Below are 17,844 nucleotides of genomic sequence, written 5' to 3'. Positions count from 1 at the left end.
GGAGTAGCTGGGACTACAGGCACCCGCCACAATGCCCGGCTATTCTTTTGTTGCAGTTCGGCCAGGGTCAGATTTGAACCCACCACCCTGGGAATATGGGGCCGGTGCCCTACCCACTGAGCTACAGGAGCCGCCCACTAGTTTTGTTTTTTCCTTTTAGGAAATCATCTATTACTGTCCACAAAGCACTCCTAATCAGGCACTCTGCTTACCAGCTTTTAAAATGTTTCTTAATATGAAGTAGAGCTTTGGCCACTAAGTAGCCAATGACGTTAGAACTCTCAGCACTTTCTTCCAGAGGGCTCTTGAGTGTGAAATTGGAAGAAGGCAGGATGCTTGTTTCATTTTGTTTGGAAAAATTATCTTCACGAACACTTGGAACTACCTAGAGAAGAAGGATTATACAGTAAAAGATTTCCTAAGTCCCAGTACACATTCACTAGTAATTTAATACTACTTTAGTCAGGATAGTCTAGGTTGGGCTGAGGTAACAGTTAGCCCTAATATTCGAGGGGCTTCAAACAACAAAAATGTATTTCTCACTCATGTTACATGCCCGTTATAAGAATTCCATACAAGTAGACACTCAGACAACCTCGGTTGACGGAGCCACATAATCTCATGGTTATAGCAGATAACTTATGGTTTTCTTTGTGCCCTCTGCAGAGAAAGAGAATAGATGCACACACAGGTTCTCCACTCTCTCAGTCCAGAAATCCCCTTGTCATTTTTTCCCACCTTTCATTGGCCAGAATCTGCTGTGTGACAACACTTAGCTACAGGGGAGCTGGAAAATGTGAGTGAGCAAGTCGAATGGTGAGCACTATTCAGTTTTGTGCAGAGAGTGGGCTGTGGGCAGCAGGGCCCCCACAGCCTGGGAAATGCTCAAGGAGCGACCCCCACCCACTTCTCCTCCCTTAACAACTTTCTTTCCACTTGCCAAATGGAAATGCACGTAGCCCGTGCAGACTTTCCTTGTCGGCCAGCACACAGTTCTTCCTCTTGAAGGTTGATCTCTACATGTGTTAAGATTTATGCAACCTTATCATAAATAAAGCTGTTTCCACGTTTCAAACGTCAGTGGCGTCAGTCCTCTGGAGCCCATCCTATCTCTCATCTCGTGTGTGTCTTGTTCTTGTGTGTGTCCCTCTTCATGTCCCACCTTTCCACTCAAACTCTCCCTCTTTGCACCGGGTCATGACAGGTCCCTCTCTTCTGCTGGTACAAGACAATTTTGCGCTGAGTTTTTCTAGGAAATTTACAATTTATGGTTGTATGTGTGACTTTGGCAAGAACTAATCATATGAAATGCAAGTTGGTTACTCTTCATAAATTCTCAAGTGCAAGTATCTATTCTTTGATTTTGGCCATTTAAATACAACTGACTTGGCCAGGTGTGATGGCTCATGCCTATAATCCTAGCACTCTGGGAGGCCGAGGCAGGTGGATTGCTTGAGCTCATGAGTTCAAGACCAGCCTAGGCAAGAGTGAGACCCCCATCTCTACTAAAAATAGAAAAACTGAGGCAAGAGAATCACTTGAGCTCAAGAGTTAGAGGTTGCTGTGAGCTATGACAGCACAAGCACTCCACCCAGGGCGACAGCTTGAGATTCTGTCTCAATAAATAAACAAATAAATAAATACAACTGAGCTGGTATATGACTTGATGTGATTTTAACAGAACTATTTTAGGAATAAATTCCCTTAACAAAAATAAACAAACAAAAAACCGAAACTAAAGCCAAAACATTAGGAGGCCAAATTAAAACTGGAACTTCTACAACTCTAGCTGAGAAAGGAATAGCTAGCATAACTTTTTTCCGTCTTTTTTGTGACTATAACACAGGTAACTGCATAATGCATTCCTGTTTGGTTTAATACAGTAATTTAAACCAAACACCCATGTAACTATAACTAGGGGCCACAACTGCTCTCACTTACTGGAATTTGTGTATTTCTTACATAAGACTCCTTTTCAGTACTTGCTCTTGTACAGGTTTGCATTACATGGTGAAATAAAAGCCACTTTGAGAAAAATAACTTTTACAGGTAGTTCAGCCAAGTGGTTAAGTCTGCTGATTCTGGAGAAAGGGTACTTAAGTTTGAATTCTAGTTCTAACCACTTACTAGCTGCTTGAACTCAGCTAAGTTGCGTAAACTCCTTTGTTCCTCATCTGAAAAAATAGGAAAATACTTCCATTTACCTTATAGGATCACTAAGGAGATTAAATGATCAGATGTATGAAAAAAGTTCTTAAAACATTACCTGATACTTAGTAAATTCTTTTTAGTGATGAGTGTTATAAAAATGTATAATGGGAAACCATAATTTTATTTCATATGGAGTTTTTCTTTGTTTTTTTTTTTTTTTTTGAGACAGAAGTCTCACTTTGTGGGTAGACTGTTGTGGCATCATAGCTCACAGCAACCTCTAACTCTTGGACTCAAGCGATTCTCTTGCCTCAGCCTCCTGAGTACTTAGGACTGTACGTGCCCGCCACAACATCCAGCTGTTTTTAGAGACGGGGTCTCTCTCTTGCTCAGGCTTGTCTCAAACCTGTGAGCTCAGGCAATCCATCCTGCACGGCCTCCCAGAGTGCTGGGATTACTGTGCCCGGCCTCATATGGAGGTTTTTATATAGAAGTGACTTTGCTAAGAATATGAAGAATTTTAGATAGATCTGTTAGTGTTACTCAGAGATGCTAAAACAGAAGTAAATGGAAGCATAGAATGATAAATAATGATAATGATAAAAAACAACTATACATTAGCTGTAGCTTTCTAAAGTTTAAAAGCACTGCTAAAATTTTTCTTAAAATTCTATTCTTCACCGGGTGCAGTGGCTCACGCCTGTAATCCCAGCACTGTGGGAGGCTGAGAAGGGAGAATTGATTGAGCTCAGGAGTTGGAGACTTGCCTGAACCAGAGTGAGACCCTGACTCCTAAAAAAATGGAAAAACCTAGCTGGGCCTCTCAGTGAGTGCCTGTAATTCCAGTGACTTCTGGAGGCTGAGGCAGCGGGATGTCCACAACCTGAGTCTGAGGTTGCAGTGAGCTATGATGCCATTGCACTCTGCTCAGGGCATAGGATGGGACTCTGTCTCAAAAAATAAAAATAAAAATAAAAATAAATCAAAGAAATAAAAAAAAGTATTCTTCAAGAAAAGAACTTTTCATTAAACTAAAAGTCTGTATATGAGGATGATGAACTATATTGAATTATTTTACCCTCCTAGAGTATGATCTAATGGAGTAATACACTGGAATCAGAAAGCCAACAAATGCTGGAACAGGGGCTTCCAAAACCCTTTGGCTGTGGTCTACAGTAACACATTTTATATCACAACTCAAAACACACATGGACATGACATGGGTATGCTTTATTAAGTACAATGCATGCTACCGTTGTCTCTTCTAGTCTGCCCTATTCTATTTTTTTGTGTGTTTACTGATTATGTTGTTTAATGTGCTTGTGACCTTCTAAACTTAATTCTCAAACCATGCAAAATTTTTCAACTTTGTAGTTTGGAAAGGAGCAAAACGATGGAATATCACAGGTCAAATTCACTGGAAGCAGAGCCTGAGATTCTGACAGAAGTGATTTATAAGGGAATCCTCTCAGGGAAAACTTTTAAGGGGATGAGGAAAGGAAACTAGAGAAGAGAAAGAAATTTAACCAGGATGTGGCTTCAGATGCCCCTCAGCCTCAGCTGAGGAACTGAGTACATGGGGAGCTCCAGAACACAAGTGCCTAGGGGCAATCTTTCCGAGAAGGTTGCAGGGAGAAGCGGTTAGCGCCAGCAACAACCCTAAGAGGGATCCTCAGGCATCTGGGCAGGGCACCAACATCACAAGCTGCACTGAATATCGCATCTTCCATTGCTCTGCCCAGTGGTTTCTGTGTCTGAGTCTTTTTTCCTCCTTAGGAATCACTACCCTAGTCCCTTTGTCTATGATTGTAACGTGTCTCTCTCTCTCTCTCTGGAGCACATCTCAGGAAAGAAAGTCACTGTTTATCGTTATGCAAAAAGAGTAATTGAATGTGGAAGTCATGGTGTAGGTGCAATTTAAGATAACAGTATGTCTTTATGTGATGATTCATGTATAAATATGCTTAATTCTCATGATAACTCATCAGCTTTATTGTGTCAAAAAATGAATAAGACCTGTAACAGACAAGTGTCTTATTTTGTATAAGGAACCTATACTATCACTTTACAGACATACATTTAAGATAGTTAGTACTGTCCCCACTTTACAGGTGGAAAAACTGAGTCCTAGAATAGCTAAGGAACTTACCCAAGCTTACTTAGCTGGTAAGTTTTGGAATCAAAAATTGATCTCAAATTACCTATCAGTGTTCTTTCTTAAAAACTAAGAAAGGCATTTGGCCAGATTTCTTCAAGGTTACTTTTGCCAGGGATAGCCCTATAACTAGAAGCAGAATTAGCAATCTCTGGATTAGAAAGTGCTTTATGTTTTAAATTGGTTTCATTTATAGTTACTTGTTTTTTTCTAAAGACCATGACCTACATTAAGTAAAGTCAGTCTGAATACAATCACAATAGAAATATGGACACCACCCCACAGCTTGTTTTCAAATTCAGATGTAGGGAAAAAGAATCCCTATTCACTAAATGTTACTGGGAGAACTGGATAACTACATGTAAAAGACAGAAACTGGACCCACACCTCTTACCACTTACAAAAATTGATTCAAGATGGATAAAAGAAAAAAAAAGATGGATAAAAGATTTAAATATAAGACATGAAATAACAAAAATCCTACAAAAAAGCCTGGGAAGCATGTTAGATGATGTTGGCCTAGGCAAAGATTTTATGAAGAAGACTTCCGTGGCAATTGCAGCAATGACAAAAATAAACAAATGGGACTTAATTAAACTGAAAAGCTTCTCTACAGCCAAGGAAACAGCAACCACAGCAAATAGATAACCTTCAGAATAGAAAAGATATTTGGATTTATGATTGGACAAAAGTTTGATAACTAGAATCTACAGAGAACTTAATCAACAAAAAATGTCCCGACAATCCCATATATCACTGGACAAGAGATATGAATACAGCCTTCTCTAAATAAGACAGATAAATGGCTAACAAACATGAAAAAATGCTTATCATCCCTAATCATCAGAGAAATGCAAATCAAAACCACCCTGAGGGCTCGGCACCTGTGGCTCAAGTGGCTAAGGCGCCAGCCACATATACCTAAGGTGGCAGGTTCGAATCCAGCCCGGGCCCATCAAAACAATAATGACAGCTGCAACCAAAAAATAGCCGGGCATTGTGGCGGGCACCTGTGGTCCCAGCTACTTGGGAGGCTGAGGCAGGAGACTCACCTAAGCTCAAGAGTGACACCACAGCACTTTATCGAGGGTGACTAAGCTTGGGGCTATGTCTCAAAAAAAAAAACAAAACACCCTGAGATATCACCTAACTCCAGTGAGAACAGCCCACATCACAAAGTCTCAAAGCTAGTGTAGATGCTAGTGTGGCTGTGGAGAGAAGGGAACACTTTTACACTGCCCGTGGGACTGCAAACAATACAAGGAAGGAAATGTGGAGACCCCTCAAAGAACTCAAATTAGACCTCCCATTTGATCCTGCAATTCCACTACTAGGCATCTACCCAGAAGAAAAAAAATCCTTTGATCATAAGGACATTTGCACTAGACTGTTTACTGTAGCTCAGTTTACAATCACCAAAATGTGGAAATGGCCTAAATGCCCACCAACCCAGGAATGGATTAACAGCTGTGGTATATGTATATCATGGAATACTATTCAGCCATTTCAAAAGATGGAGACTTTGTATCTTTTGTATTAACCTGGATGGAGGTGGAACACATTCTTCTTAGTAAAGCATCACAAGTATGGAGATAATAGTAGAGCTAATACAAAGGGTGGGGTAGGGGGATGAGGCAGTGGGGAGAGGGGAGGAGGAAGGAAGATGGGGGACACAAGTATAAGAGGGACTTTATCTAACAAAGCCAATCAGTGTAACCTAATTCTTTGTACCCTCAGTGAATCCCATACAATAAAAAAAGACCTGAGTTACAGAAAACAAATTCAGATGTAATTAATAAGTTCATTAACAGAAGAATCAAAGTATGCACAGATAATCTCCAGATCTTCCCTTGGGTCTTTCCCTCACCTTTATTGAATTAAAGATGATCTCAGTTTCTGGGATCTGGTTTGCCAGTTCAGACACCCAACCAAATTGCCATCTCATCCTCTCCATCAGATAGGAGGTGTCCTCCAAGTGCTGCTGGGTCATCCGGAGGACCTCTGTGTATTGCTGACTGGATACATTGACCAACCTGAGGGCCTCATCTAATTCTGCATGTAGTTCAGGTACATCAGGACAGTCTAAGAAATAGAAAGTGACACAGTGAAGAAAAGGTCCGTGAAACTTAGAGGTGGGGAGCAAGGGCTTCAGTCTCAGCCTTGGCCTTTTCTATTCCCCCTTTGTCTATGAGATTCCTGTTGTTCTGGAGTAATTGCTAATATTACCGTCATCAGTTTCAAACAAGACCTAGTTTAATTGTTAATTATATGTTTTACTTAACAGAAACTGGGCAGGAGACAGAACTTCTTGTTATGAACTCCAGGCACCTACCACCTATACATAGTATTAGAAACCAGATGAAGCCCCTACCATGTACCTTTCACTTCATGTCTCCTTTATCCTCTTAAAAGGAAACTGCTATTTTGAATTTGCATGTATATGTCCAGTACCAGTAATTAGTACAGGAAAAAAGGAAAAGAACCACATGAGTGAATCCACTTAAAATTGGGACAAAAAATATAGTATAGAGAATAAAATGATTTGTGATGTTTTGGAATATTTAATATTATATTTAAAAAATATGAGATTATGGGTGGTGCCTGTGGCTCAAAGGAGTAGGGCACCAGCCCCATACACCGGAGGTGGCGGGTTCAAACCCAACCCCAGCCAAAAACTGCAAAAAAAAAAGAGATTTAACTACAGCTATGTGCTTAGTATCAGGCGAAAGTAAATCAAATGTCAACTGAAGAGACAAAATGATGATATGATAAAATGTACAAGATTTGTTTGTAAGAACAAAACTTTGGAAACCAATGTACTTCAACTGGAGAATGGATAAATTGTGATATGTTTACACAGACAGACATATACCAGTGAATTAATGAACTAGAAGAGCATGTATTCTGGCTACACTCTCCAACCACAGAGTGAAAAACTAAGTTGCAAAAGAATACATAAGCAATAACATTTATATTATTAAGGAAAATTATCCAGAATTTGGAGAGAAAGCAAAAGAATAGCTGCATGTCCTTTCCACGTCGTACTGAATCATTGCCTCAGATTTAGGCCCCTCCAAAGATCACTTAATTCCATGGGAAATGATCCTTCACCGGCCTTACTATTTACTGTTGGTTAGAGCCAGACCCTAAGAAGTTAGATATAAATTATGGATTGAAAAGTTGCAAATGTTTTTTGTTCAGTAGAGATGTAAATTATTTTGGTTTGATAGGGAAGATAACTGCAAAAGTTACCATTTTTAATTAGTTGATTACTAGTTTGATATCTAATTTTGTCATATTTTGGTATTCTGTCTGTCCTTGACTATAAATGCTCTAGTCTTTCGTCTATTCCTTTTGCCCAGCTCTAATACCCTACTGGTCCCTTCATTAATAAGTTAAATTAATTTTTGACGTGCACATTTTGCTTGTATAAATCATGTTTTTAACTTTGAAAATGATAATTTGGCAGTAGAAAAACATGTAAAACATTTGCTCAGTGTGGCTGGCATACACATAGACTATTATATAGCTATGTGTATCAATGACATAGACACAAATACTACATATGTGTAGGGTCAGTTTTGTCATCTGTAACGTGGGTGAAAAACCTTACTGTTTGTCTAAAATGGAATCTTATACATGACCTAATGTATGGAATGTCTGATGCAACAATAATGATTAAGTATGCACTGTATATTTTTAATGTTTTGGCCATGATAAGCCTAAAATCATTGCAAACATAAAATTTTGGTAATAGTAATTTAAATTTCCCTTTAGATACTTGACCTGAGGACAAAGAAAGTAAACATATTGATTTGTGAACACAAAGGGAAATGCCTCAGGAAAGATTCTTGGTGGATAGTTGAAAATATCTGGAGAACAGGGAGATCTAATACAGTTTCCTTTTTGGCTCAGAAACTATTTTCAAACCAAACGAAGTAAATAAACTTCATTGGAGGTTGTACTTCATTACTTTTGCAAATAAAATTAGGCACAACTTAAGGCCGTAGAGCCATTTTGGTGGTCATTTTTAATCCAGATGACCCAATTTTCTTTTCTTCTTTACAGTTTTAAATTTGCATATAACATGAGCTAGCAATGTGTAAATTTTAATGCTAAAAGAACTATTTCTGAAAACAATGATATAGAAGTATAGGAGTTTCCATTTATGAGTGTAGATAAATTATATCTGTATACTTGTTTGCAAATGATTTTTAAATAATCCAGAAAAAACTAAAAAAAAAATCCATAAATTTATACTTTGGGGAATCCCCTTCAACGGGTACATACCAATGGGGGGAAGTTCAGAGTTATGATCTCTAAGTCCCCCCCCCCACCGCCTTGGAATGCAGCCAATAAGATGGAGAACAAGATCAGTGGGTATGAGCTTGAGTCTGAGCTTCAGAGTCAGACTGATCCAGACTGAATTTCTGGTTTGCAATCACCTGGGTGACCTTCAGCTGCTAATGAAGCTCTTGGAGTTTTGTCGTATGTAAAGTGTGGGGAAAAGCTTACTGTTGTATGAAATAAAATATTATGCATGAACCAATTTATATAATGTCTCTAATCAGCTGAATTTGTTGCGAATCACTCACTGTTAGAGGATTGAGGAGAGATAGCCAATGAGGAATTTCTGCCTGTGCTCTTTGCTCTTTCTGTAAACGTAATTCCTACTCCAGTGGTCGTGACTTTGAGGGATTTAAGGGCACGAAAGCTATTATTTTGCAGTTAACAAATTATAATCTGATCTTTCCGGAATTTAATTTATAGAATAATTTTGTTAGAACTCAAAGATTATCTTATTTAAAGATCTCTCCGCTGAGGCCTAGACAGCGAGATGACTTGCACCAAATCACAAGCTAGTGTCAGGATAATTAGTGATATATATTAGTTTCTGTTCTTCGTGTTCTTCCAACGATATCTTGCAATCTCCTACTCCAAGCCATTAGCCACACTTTCTAAATTTGTATCCCTTAAGGCTTTAGGGAGATAAAATGCAGAAGCATAGGAATGAAAAGCACTTACTATATTTTATAAGAAAATTTGCCAAATGACCTGGGTGAAGTAGGAGGAGTAACTATAGTCAGGAGAAGGAAAGGGGGATGAGGGGAGAGATGAGGAAGAGGAGGGTGATTTCCTGGGGAAGGAAGGAGAAAGGTCACTCTTGGCCAAGTCTAGGAGGGACAGGGTTCCTGGGGCTTATGAAGAGAAGCCACTTTCCCTATTTAAATATAAATTAGATAATTAAACCTACCAATGAGAAAGAACGCATGCCACTTCCGGAAAAAAGATCTCACTTGGCTGAAGGTAGATTTACACAATGGAAAGACTTCCCTCATTGGTGAGTTTTTTCCCCTTTGCAGTGAGAACAGAGAGGAATTGCCCTAATCTGCCCATTGTTTACCTCTTTCGCACATATTGGTGGGTTTTTTAATTTTTTTGGTCTTTAATCAATAAAATATTTCACGGAAACAATTAGAGAATATGAGAAAGTGAAAGAATGACATACTATGAGATAATAAAAATGTACAAGCCTCCACTGAACATTGCCAGATGGGAACCAGCACATGAAAAAGTACTAGAAGAAAGGCTGGGGAATCCATCATGCTTGTGAAAGGGAGATTTTTGTCTTCTGTCCAGATTACTATTGAAACCTCGAGAAAATAGTGGTTATTTACCTTCAGATAGGTAATCCTGACATTTTTGGCATCTTTCATGAAATTTGAAACATTCTGACGAATTCTGGCCGAGCTCCCCACACAATCTTCTGTCCTGTGCAGGTAACATCAAGTGTCCCTGGTCAGGGCCTGCAGGAAATGCAACATTTACAGGTTAGGTCATTAGACCTTGGACTTGACCAAAGTTGAGATAAGGTCACTGCTTTGTCTCACCAGTGCTTTCAAAATCTTTTGCCTGTTATTCAAACATAGGAGTGCATATTTGTGCAACCATTTTCTAGGACAATTTGACAGCTATGAATATTAAATTCACCCATTTCCTTGACTCCAGGAATCTCATTATAGGAATTAGTATACACACACAATCACATTAAGGCATGTAATTCTATTTTCTAGAAGGAATCATGAAGAATTATTAATAGCAACTATCTTTTGGAAAAGGAACTTGATGGGGTGGGAGAAGGTTGCTTTCATTTATTTTCTTCCTTTATATATGTTAATTATTTTAAAGTTAGTGGGTTTTATTTTTATCATTAATATTTTTGATGTCAGTAGTATTAAGGAAATAGGTGATTGTAATCCATTTTTTAGAGATTTCTCTCTATTAAAAAGAAACCTCTAATAATTATTTTAAAGTTTTATTTTTTTAAATTAAATTAATTAACTAATTAATTAATTATTTTTATTGAGACAGAGTCTCACTTTGTCGCCCTTGGTGGAGTACTGTGGCATCATACTTCACAGCAACTTCAAACTCTTGAGCTCAAATGATCCGCTTGCCTCAGCCACCCAAGTAGCTGGGATTACAGGCGGGTCACAGTGCCTGGCTATTTATTTTTTTGAGACTGGGTCTTGCTCTTCTTCAGACTGGTCTGTGAACTCCTGAGCTCAGGTGAACCACCTGCCTCGGCCTCCCAGAGTGCTGGGATTACAGGCGTGAGCCACGGCACCTGGTCTTATTTTGTATTTTTAATGTTATACTTGGGAAGTACACTGGAGTTCCAAAGACATTGGAAATGTCTACTTTTTAAGCTGAGTGAGCGATATTTATGTTATTACTATTCTTGTTTACATTTCATATTTGAGGTCAGACAATTAAGTTTGCAAACTCATCCTAGAAAAAAATGCTCCATACCTCACTGCTGAATATCATTATGATCACCTTCAAAATACTCCCCTTGGGAAGCTCTGCACTGATACCAGGGCCTAGTCTGCCCTTCAAAGCAATTTCAGAACTCTTTTTCTGGAGCAGCTATCAGAGCTGTCATCGTACTATGTCTGACAATTAAGTCCGTGAACTCATCCTAGAAAAAGTGCTTTGAAAGATGGAGTAGGTGCTAGCATCGGTGCAAACCTTCCCCAGGGGAGTACTTAGAAGGTGACTATAGTTATATTCAGCAATCAAGTAGTTAACATTTTTTCTAGAATGAGTTCATGAACTTAATTGTCCAACCTTTTGTACATAATAAATATAATGTTATGAACATTGGGTCAAAGATTAAAGAAAATGTCTTAAAGCAAATCACAGTTTGAGGATCCTATTTTTTTTCTAGGAGAAAAAACTATACACATAAAAAGAAAACTGGTCGTTCTCAGTGTAGCATGAGACATTAGGAAAAATGTACCGCTGATTTACAATCTGAGAATTTTCTATTATATGGAACCCTCAACATATAAAAACAAAATATTTTATTTTGAGGTAAACTGTGAAGTCCATTGTTCAAAAACAATGAAGCACTGTTAGCAGGTCTGATAGGTAAGGCAGCATCTCCTTTGGTGACTGGAAATTCAGTTCTTCCTGGCTGCCTTCCTGGACCCTCCTCTCTGCCCCGCATAAGAATTTCAGTGTAGAATTCATCCCAGTTTTATGTAGTTTTTGCTTTCTTTTTTTTTTGCAGTTTTTGGACCAGGCTGGGTTTGAACCCGCCACCTCCCATACATGGGGCCTGCGCCCTACTCCTTTGAGCCACAGGCACCTCCCCTGTCGTGTTTGCTTTCTAATCTTTCTTGTTAGACTCTGAGCCTCTTTAGGGAAGAGACTCAGGGTTGTCATTTCAGTTTTGTCATTATTCTGTACCTTCTTCCGACATTTCACTTAGGATATGGTGATGTCATGGTCCACTAATCTGCCTACTTTCCTTACTCTGGACTGAGCTCCTAGAAGTCAGGGGCTGGGTCATAATCATTGCTATATTCTCAGCATCTAGATTAACTCCTGGTCCAGCATGGCAGATTCCAGGTGGTTCTGACACCAGTTCCCCATCCTGCACTGGTGGCTAATCTATCACTTCACTCAGACAAGCTGAGGCACAACCTCAGCAGCCTCCCAGGCAGCCACTTTCATTGTGTTAAATCACCCACTGTCCCCACTTGCCTATCTGTTTCACCTGTGGGAAAATTAAGGTCAGTGAACACTCTGTAGGGCAGGATGAGAACCACATTTCCTGGCATTCAGCACTGTGGGTAACCACAGTAGAACGTGATCTTGTTTGTTCTTTCCAGGGATTTATAAGACAAGTGAAGACAATCACAAGAGCAGGAACTGAGGTCTTTCTAGACCAAGGTAGGGAAGAATTTCTTCCACATGGAGACTACAAAGAAAGCACACTCAATAAAATAAAAAGTAACATTAAATATTAAGGCATTTCCGACCTTTTATCATTGCTCATGCTTCAGTTTTAGCTATTTTTCTAATTTTGGCCCTTAGCACTATCATGACCAGCAAGGCCCATCCATGAAGGCTGATGGATACACAAAACTGTCTCAGTGAACAGAAGTTGTAACTGAGAAGAAGGGTGTGTTAGTTTCCTATTGCTGCTCTAACAGACTGCCATCAACTTAGTGGTTTGAAACAACACAAATTCATTATTTTACCATCTTCTAGAGCAGAAGTCTGAAGTAGGTCTCACTTCAGACATCTGAAATCAAGATACCTTCAAATCAAGGTGTGGGCTAAGCTGGTTTTTTCTGGAGATTCTAGAGCAGTGGTTCTCAACCTTCCTAATGCCGCAACCCTTTAATACAGTTCCTCATGTTGTGCTGACCCACAATCATAAAATTATCTTCCTTCCTTCCTCAAACTCCTGGGTTCAAGAAATCCTACTGCCTCAGCCTCCCAAGTGGCTAGGACCACTGGCACTCGCCACCATGGCCCGCGAATTTTTCTATTTTTAGTAGAGCTGGAGGTCTCACTTTTATTCAGACTTGGTCTTAAACTCCTGAACTCGAGGAATCCTCTGACTCAGCCTCCCAGAGGGCTAGGATTATAGGCGTGAGCCACTGTGACTGGTGAGGAGAATTCTTTTCCATACCATTCCCAGCTTCTAGAGAGCACCTACATTCCTTGACACATGGCCCCTTCCTCTCTCCCTTCAAGGCCAACAAAGTAAAGCCAAGTCCTTCTCTTGCTGCTGTCTCTACTGATTCCTTTCTGCCTCTGTCTTCCACATTATGGACCCTTATGATTACATTGAAACCACTCCAATAATCCAGTATCCTCTCCCTATTATGAAGTCAGTGGATTAGCAACCTCAGTTTCACCTACAACCTTACTTTCTCTTTGTCAGGTAACATAAATTCACAGGTTGTGGAGATCAGGGTGTGGGTATCTTTGGGCACTCTTTAGTTTGCCTACCTACCAGAAAGGGAAATACACCAAATGCCAACTCATTAGGCAGATTTTCCAGGGGCAGTAGGCTCATTCCTCACTGACCACCTGTTCAGACAAGGGATGGAAACCACAGACAAATGCTCTATAGCCTCTGCCTGACTATTCTTGACAAATAGTCCATGTTTGCTCATGTGGGAGCAGAATGCTTCCTCTGCGGAGTTTCCTGTGTACCTTCGGGCTAGGAAGGGATATTGGAGAAAGGAATATAATAGGGTAACATACGCTTTGTTTTCTATTTTTCTTTCTTTTCCTTTTTTTTTTTTTTTAATATTTTCATTTGCAAGGGATCTTGGCCATCTAGATTATCAGTGAGGTGGATGCAGTGTGACGGGAAAGGTGTGCTTGAGAAACTGAGAGTCAGAGCTGGTCCTGGCTGTGTGCAGATGGTGGAAACCCATGGTCTTGGTTGGTGGGTGGAAGGGAGTTGAGTGGCTAGGAAATTATTTACATTTTCAATCATTACCAGTCCCAGGCCCATCCAAATGTGGATCACATGTGTAAAGTTGCTACACAGTATGAAGGAGAGACACCACTTTGTTCTAACAAACACATTCTGAGTATTATTCCAGGACAATTGATATCCACATATTTAAAAGATTAGGCAAAAATTATCAGATACCACCCCAGCATGGATAGATTCAGTCTTACTGGCCTGATGCTTCTCAGAATATATTCGATGATTTTGGAACCTCAGGAGAGAATACCAGACAAACGACCTGACTTACAAGAAATGTCTGCTGGACCTGAAAATAGAACCCAACAATTCTAGTAACGATGGCTCTTCTCTGTTCATGGAACAACGGAGTCCGGGCGGATACAAGGAACTGCTTCCTGGCTTCAGTTTCTGAACCATGTGAGGTAAGCCCCACCCCATGGAGGCCAGTTATGCAATGTCATGGCAATTTTGGGAACCTGATTCAGTTGTTGTCAGCTACAGAAGACATAACTGGAGAATAGTCAGCTGGAAGGAGCCCATTTTATTTTTCATCTCAGCCTTTTACCTGGCTGAGTGGTCCATACAATAACCACGGAAATGCTCTTCACCCACACTGACAGCTCTCATTTCTGAAATGCTGTGTCTAAGATACTCCATAGAAGCCCAAAGATATATCTCCTACCTTAAAACATAAAGCCTCATTGTTTTACCAATATGGAATATTATGAGGCATGATTAGTATCGCTAGAAGGTAATTCTTATGTAATGTTTGTGTAGTTTCAGGTTTATGCATAAACTTTAGATGGTCTGGTGCATAAACTTTCTGAGTTAAAGAACGACAGTGATACGGAGAAGGGTATAGAGGTGCTGAATTGCTCTGGTTATATGTGAAGCTAAGCTTTTTCACAAACTAGGAGTTGACGATTCAAGACCCATTTATAAAGAAATCCCCTCATGTTCAGGCAGGATAGAGAGGGACATCTACATAGGAATACAGGAAGGAATTGTGTTTTTCAAATTCTCACCATAATAGCATTTTCTTCCTTCAGCTTTGAAAATTTGCTCCCAAAAGAGAGAACAGCACGAGAGTTTTCAACAGTGACAGAAGAGGAATGGTGTTTGGCAGACTTCAAAGCTTCTCGTAAGAGGCTCTGAAACTTTGATTATTCATAAATTGTCACTTTAAGAAATGCTATGGAAAGACTCAGAAAGCAGCTACCATTTCCGAAGCTAAACACAACCTGACTTCAGTATGGACATCTGAGAAAAAGTAACCTTTTAATACTTGCCTTTGTCCTGCTCTGGTAAATCTTCTATTGCATTCAGTGCCTCAGTAATTGTTTCGCTGACACTTTCATAAATAGAGAGACTGAAATTACAGAACAGCTGGAAGAAGTTGGGAAGGGCCCAATTTTGCACAAAATCCTCCTTTTTTGTTGGCTCTTTGGACAAAGCTGGAGAAAAAGAAGACTCTATGAAGTCTGTATCTGACATGAAATATGATTGAAAAGCTTGGTCAAACTCTTGCTGCATCTGTTTGAAGACATTAAGACTTCTGTTAAAGAGAGATTTCACGTCCACAGCCAGCTGGCTGAACACGTCCTCCATGTGGGTCAGCTGGGAGTCTTCCTCCGGGAACTTTTCACTGATGGGGAGATCTGTTTCATCATCTTCACGGAAGGGAAATAGACCCTGATAGATCTTCCTGAAAAACTGTCCAATCTGTGGGGTGGGGAGCAGAAATAAAATAAATATTTATTTTCTTTCTGGATCATTTTTTTATTTGTTATTTTTTAGAGTCAGAGTCTCACTTTGTTGCCCTCGGTAGAATGCTGTGGTGTCACAGCTCACAGCAACCTCCAGCTCTTGGGCTTAGGAGATTCTCTTGCCTTAGCCTCCTGAGTAGCTGGGACTATAGGCGCCCAGCCACAACACCCAGCTATTTCTTTTTGTTGTTGCTGTTTGGCCGGGGCCAGGTTTGAACTGGCCACCCTCGGTATATGGGACCAGCGCCCTACTCCCTGAGCCACAGGTGCCACCCTGGATCATTTCTTATTGCAAATTTTAAAGTCAACTTACAGTAGTCATTCCAAATCAAGAACAATCCTGGGCAAGTAGGAATGGATGATTAATTTTAAAATAATATAAATATTAACACTCTTGCACCTGGATTTGACTTTGTGGAAAGAGTCATTCTTTCTTGTTTACATTTGCCCATCAATGGCTTGAAAAGGTCAAGTTTTCATATTGTTGGCAAGTTATAGCCCAACTAGAGCACCAATGGCATCAGTCTAGCTCATTGCAACCTCAAACTCCAGGGTTCAAGTGATCCTGCTGCCTCAGCCTCCTGAGTAGCTGGGACAAAGCCCAGCTATTTTTTTCTATTTTTAGTAGAGTCAGTGTCTTGCTCTTGTGTTAATCTCAAACTCCTAGACTCAAGAGATCCTCCCACCCTGGCCTCCCAGCATGCTAGGATTACAGGGGTGAGCTTCTAAAAATAATTTTTAGAGGAATGTGATTAATGTCTTTATACTTTCCTCTTTCCCATCTTATAAATTAGTCTATGGACAGGAAACACATGTATGCTGAACTTAGCCCAGTACAGCTTATATGTTATTTAGGAATGGTTATATAGTAATCAAAGCCCTCCTTGGTTATAGTCAAAGAAATGAAGCTTTAATTGCAGAATTTCTGGAATCACTTAGTGGAAGAAAATATTCCAGCAGCCATCCTATGCTCTGCTTCATCTATGCAGCAATAGGTCTGGGAAGACCAGAGCTGAACTTATATGATAGTGATATGGATTGTTGAGTGTTGCAGACCACTGAACATTACTGCTCTATCATCATCCCTGTGATTTTTAAAGAATTCTCCAGGAATTTTTAGAGGCCTGATGCCTTTCTGAGAAAATGATCTGAAGGGATTAATTGCCTCTCCCTCTACAGCTTCTGTTTACTTGACTAAATCCACAAGGACACAACTTTAAAGCCCCTGGAAATTTTCATAGGATCACACAAGTGGCCCAGATGAGAACAGCCCCCAGATTTCCAGACTTCCAGCTGGTACATATTCCACCATATATACTGGTATAAGAGTGACAGTGGCTCTAAAAATAGAGTAGATGCGATTAACCGTGGAGGCAAATTAACTTGGCACATCCATTACCACAGTGGCTGCTCCCTTTGTAATTGTGTATGGCATTGCCAAGCCAGGCGCACACACTAATTAGTGCCTGCTCTCACCGGGAGAGTGAAATTCCACTAATTCTTTTAACTCAGCTCACTTCTTGAAAGAAGAGAGAAATCCAGGCCAATTGGAGCCTTTTATAGGGCAGAGCTCGTCCTATTGAGGTCATGACCATCTGTGATTTCCTCTGCCCAGAAGATAGCCGAAGGGGACAAAAAGAAAGCATGCCAGTCCCACTGGACGTACACAGTTCAGGCAGAAGGGGGCTGTACGCACACGTGTGTGCACGCTACATACGAGAGCAAGCACAGCGAAGGAGAGATTCAGGAGGCAGAGAATGTCTTCAAATATGTGGCCTCCAGGGTGAAAACTTAAAGCAGACTGAAATCAGAGACTACAATACTATGGTTCAAAATAAAATTCAATCAATGTTTACTGGATGCCTACAATGGTCAAATGAAGACAAGATACAATCCCTGCCCTCAAAGCGCTTACAGTCTAGTCGGAACATGGTCACGAATAACAAATACAAGACAGAAAGTCAAGATGTTTCTTTTTTTTTTTTTTT

At 40.0% G+C, this 17,844-nt stretch overlaps 1 protein-coding gene across 2 annotated transcripts in view; it reads right to left on the bottom strand.

Moving 5' to 3' along the window:
- Positions 1-208: 208 nt before the first annotated feature.
- Positions 209-17,844, bottom strand: part of CLUL1 (clusterin like 1) — a 26,346-nt gene continuing 8,710 nt past the window's right edge. For both annotated transcript variants that reach the window (XM_012802045.2, XM_023510258.1), the window contains 4 exons: positions 15,380-15,812; positions 9,985-10,113; positions 6,174-6,388; positions 209-385 (listed from right to left, as the gene is read on the bottom strand). In XM_012802045.2, coding sequence (XP_012657499.1) covers positions 209-385; positions 6,174-6,388; positions 9,985-10,113; positions 15,380-15,812 — 954 coding nt within the window. The remainder of the gene's footprint in view (positions 386-6,173; positions 6,389-9,984; positions 10,114-15,379; positions 15,813-17,844) is intronic.

This window comes from Otolemur garnettii, unplaced genomic scaffold (assembly GCF_000181295.1).
Source record: "Otolemur garnettii isolate 467f Iridium unplaced genomic scaffold, OtoGar3 scaffold00012, whole genome shotgun sequence".
Lineage (NCBI taxonomy): Eukaryota > Metazoa > Chordata > Mammalia > Primates > Galagidae > Otolemur > Otolemur garnettii.
The sequence above is the reverse complement of the archived record's forward strand: the minus strand, read 5'-3'. Positions and strand labels throughout refer to the sequence as shown.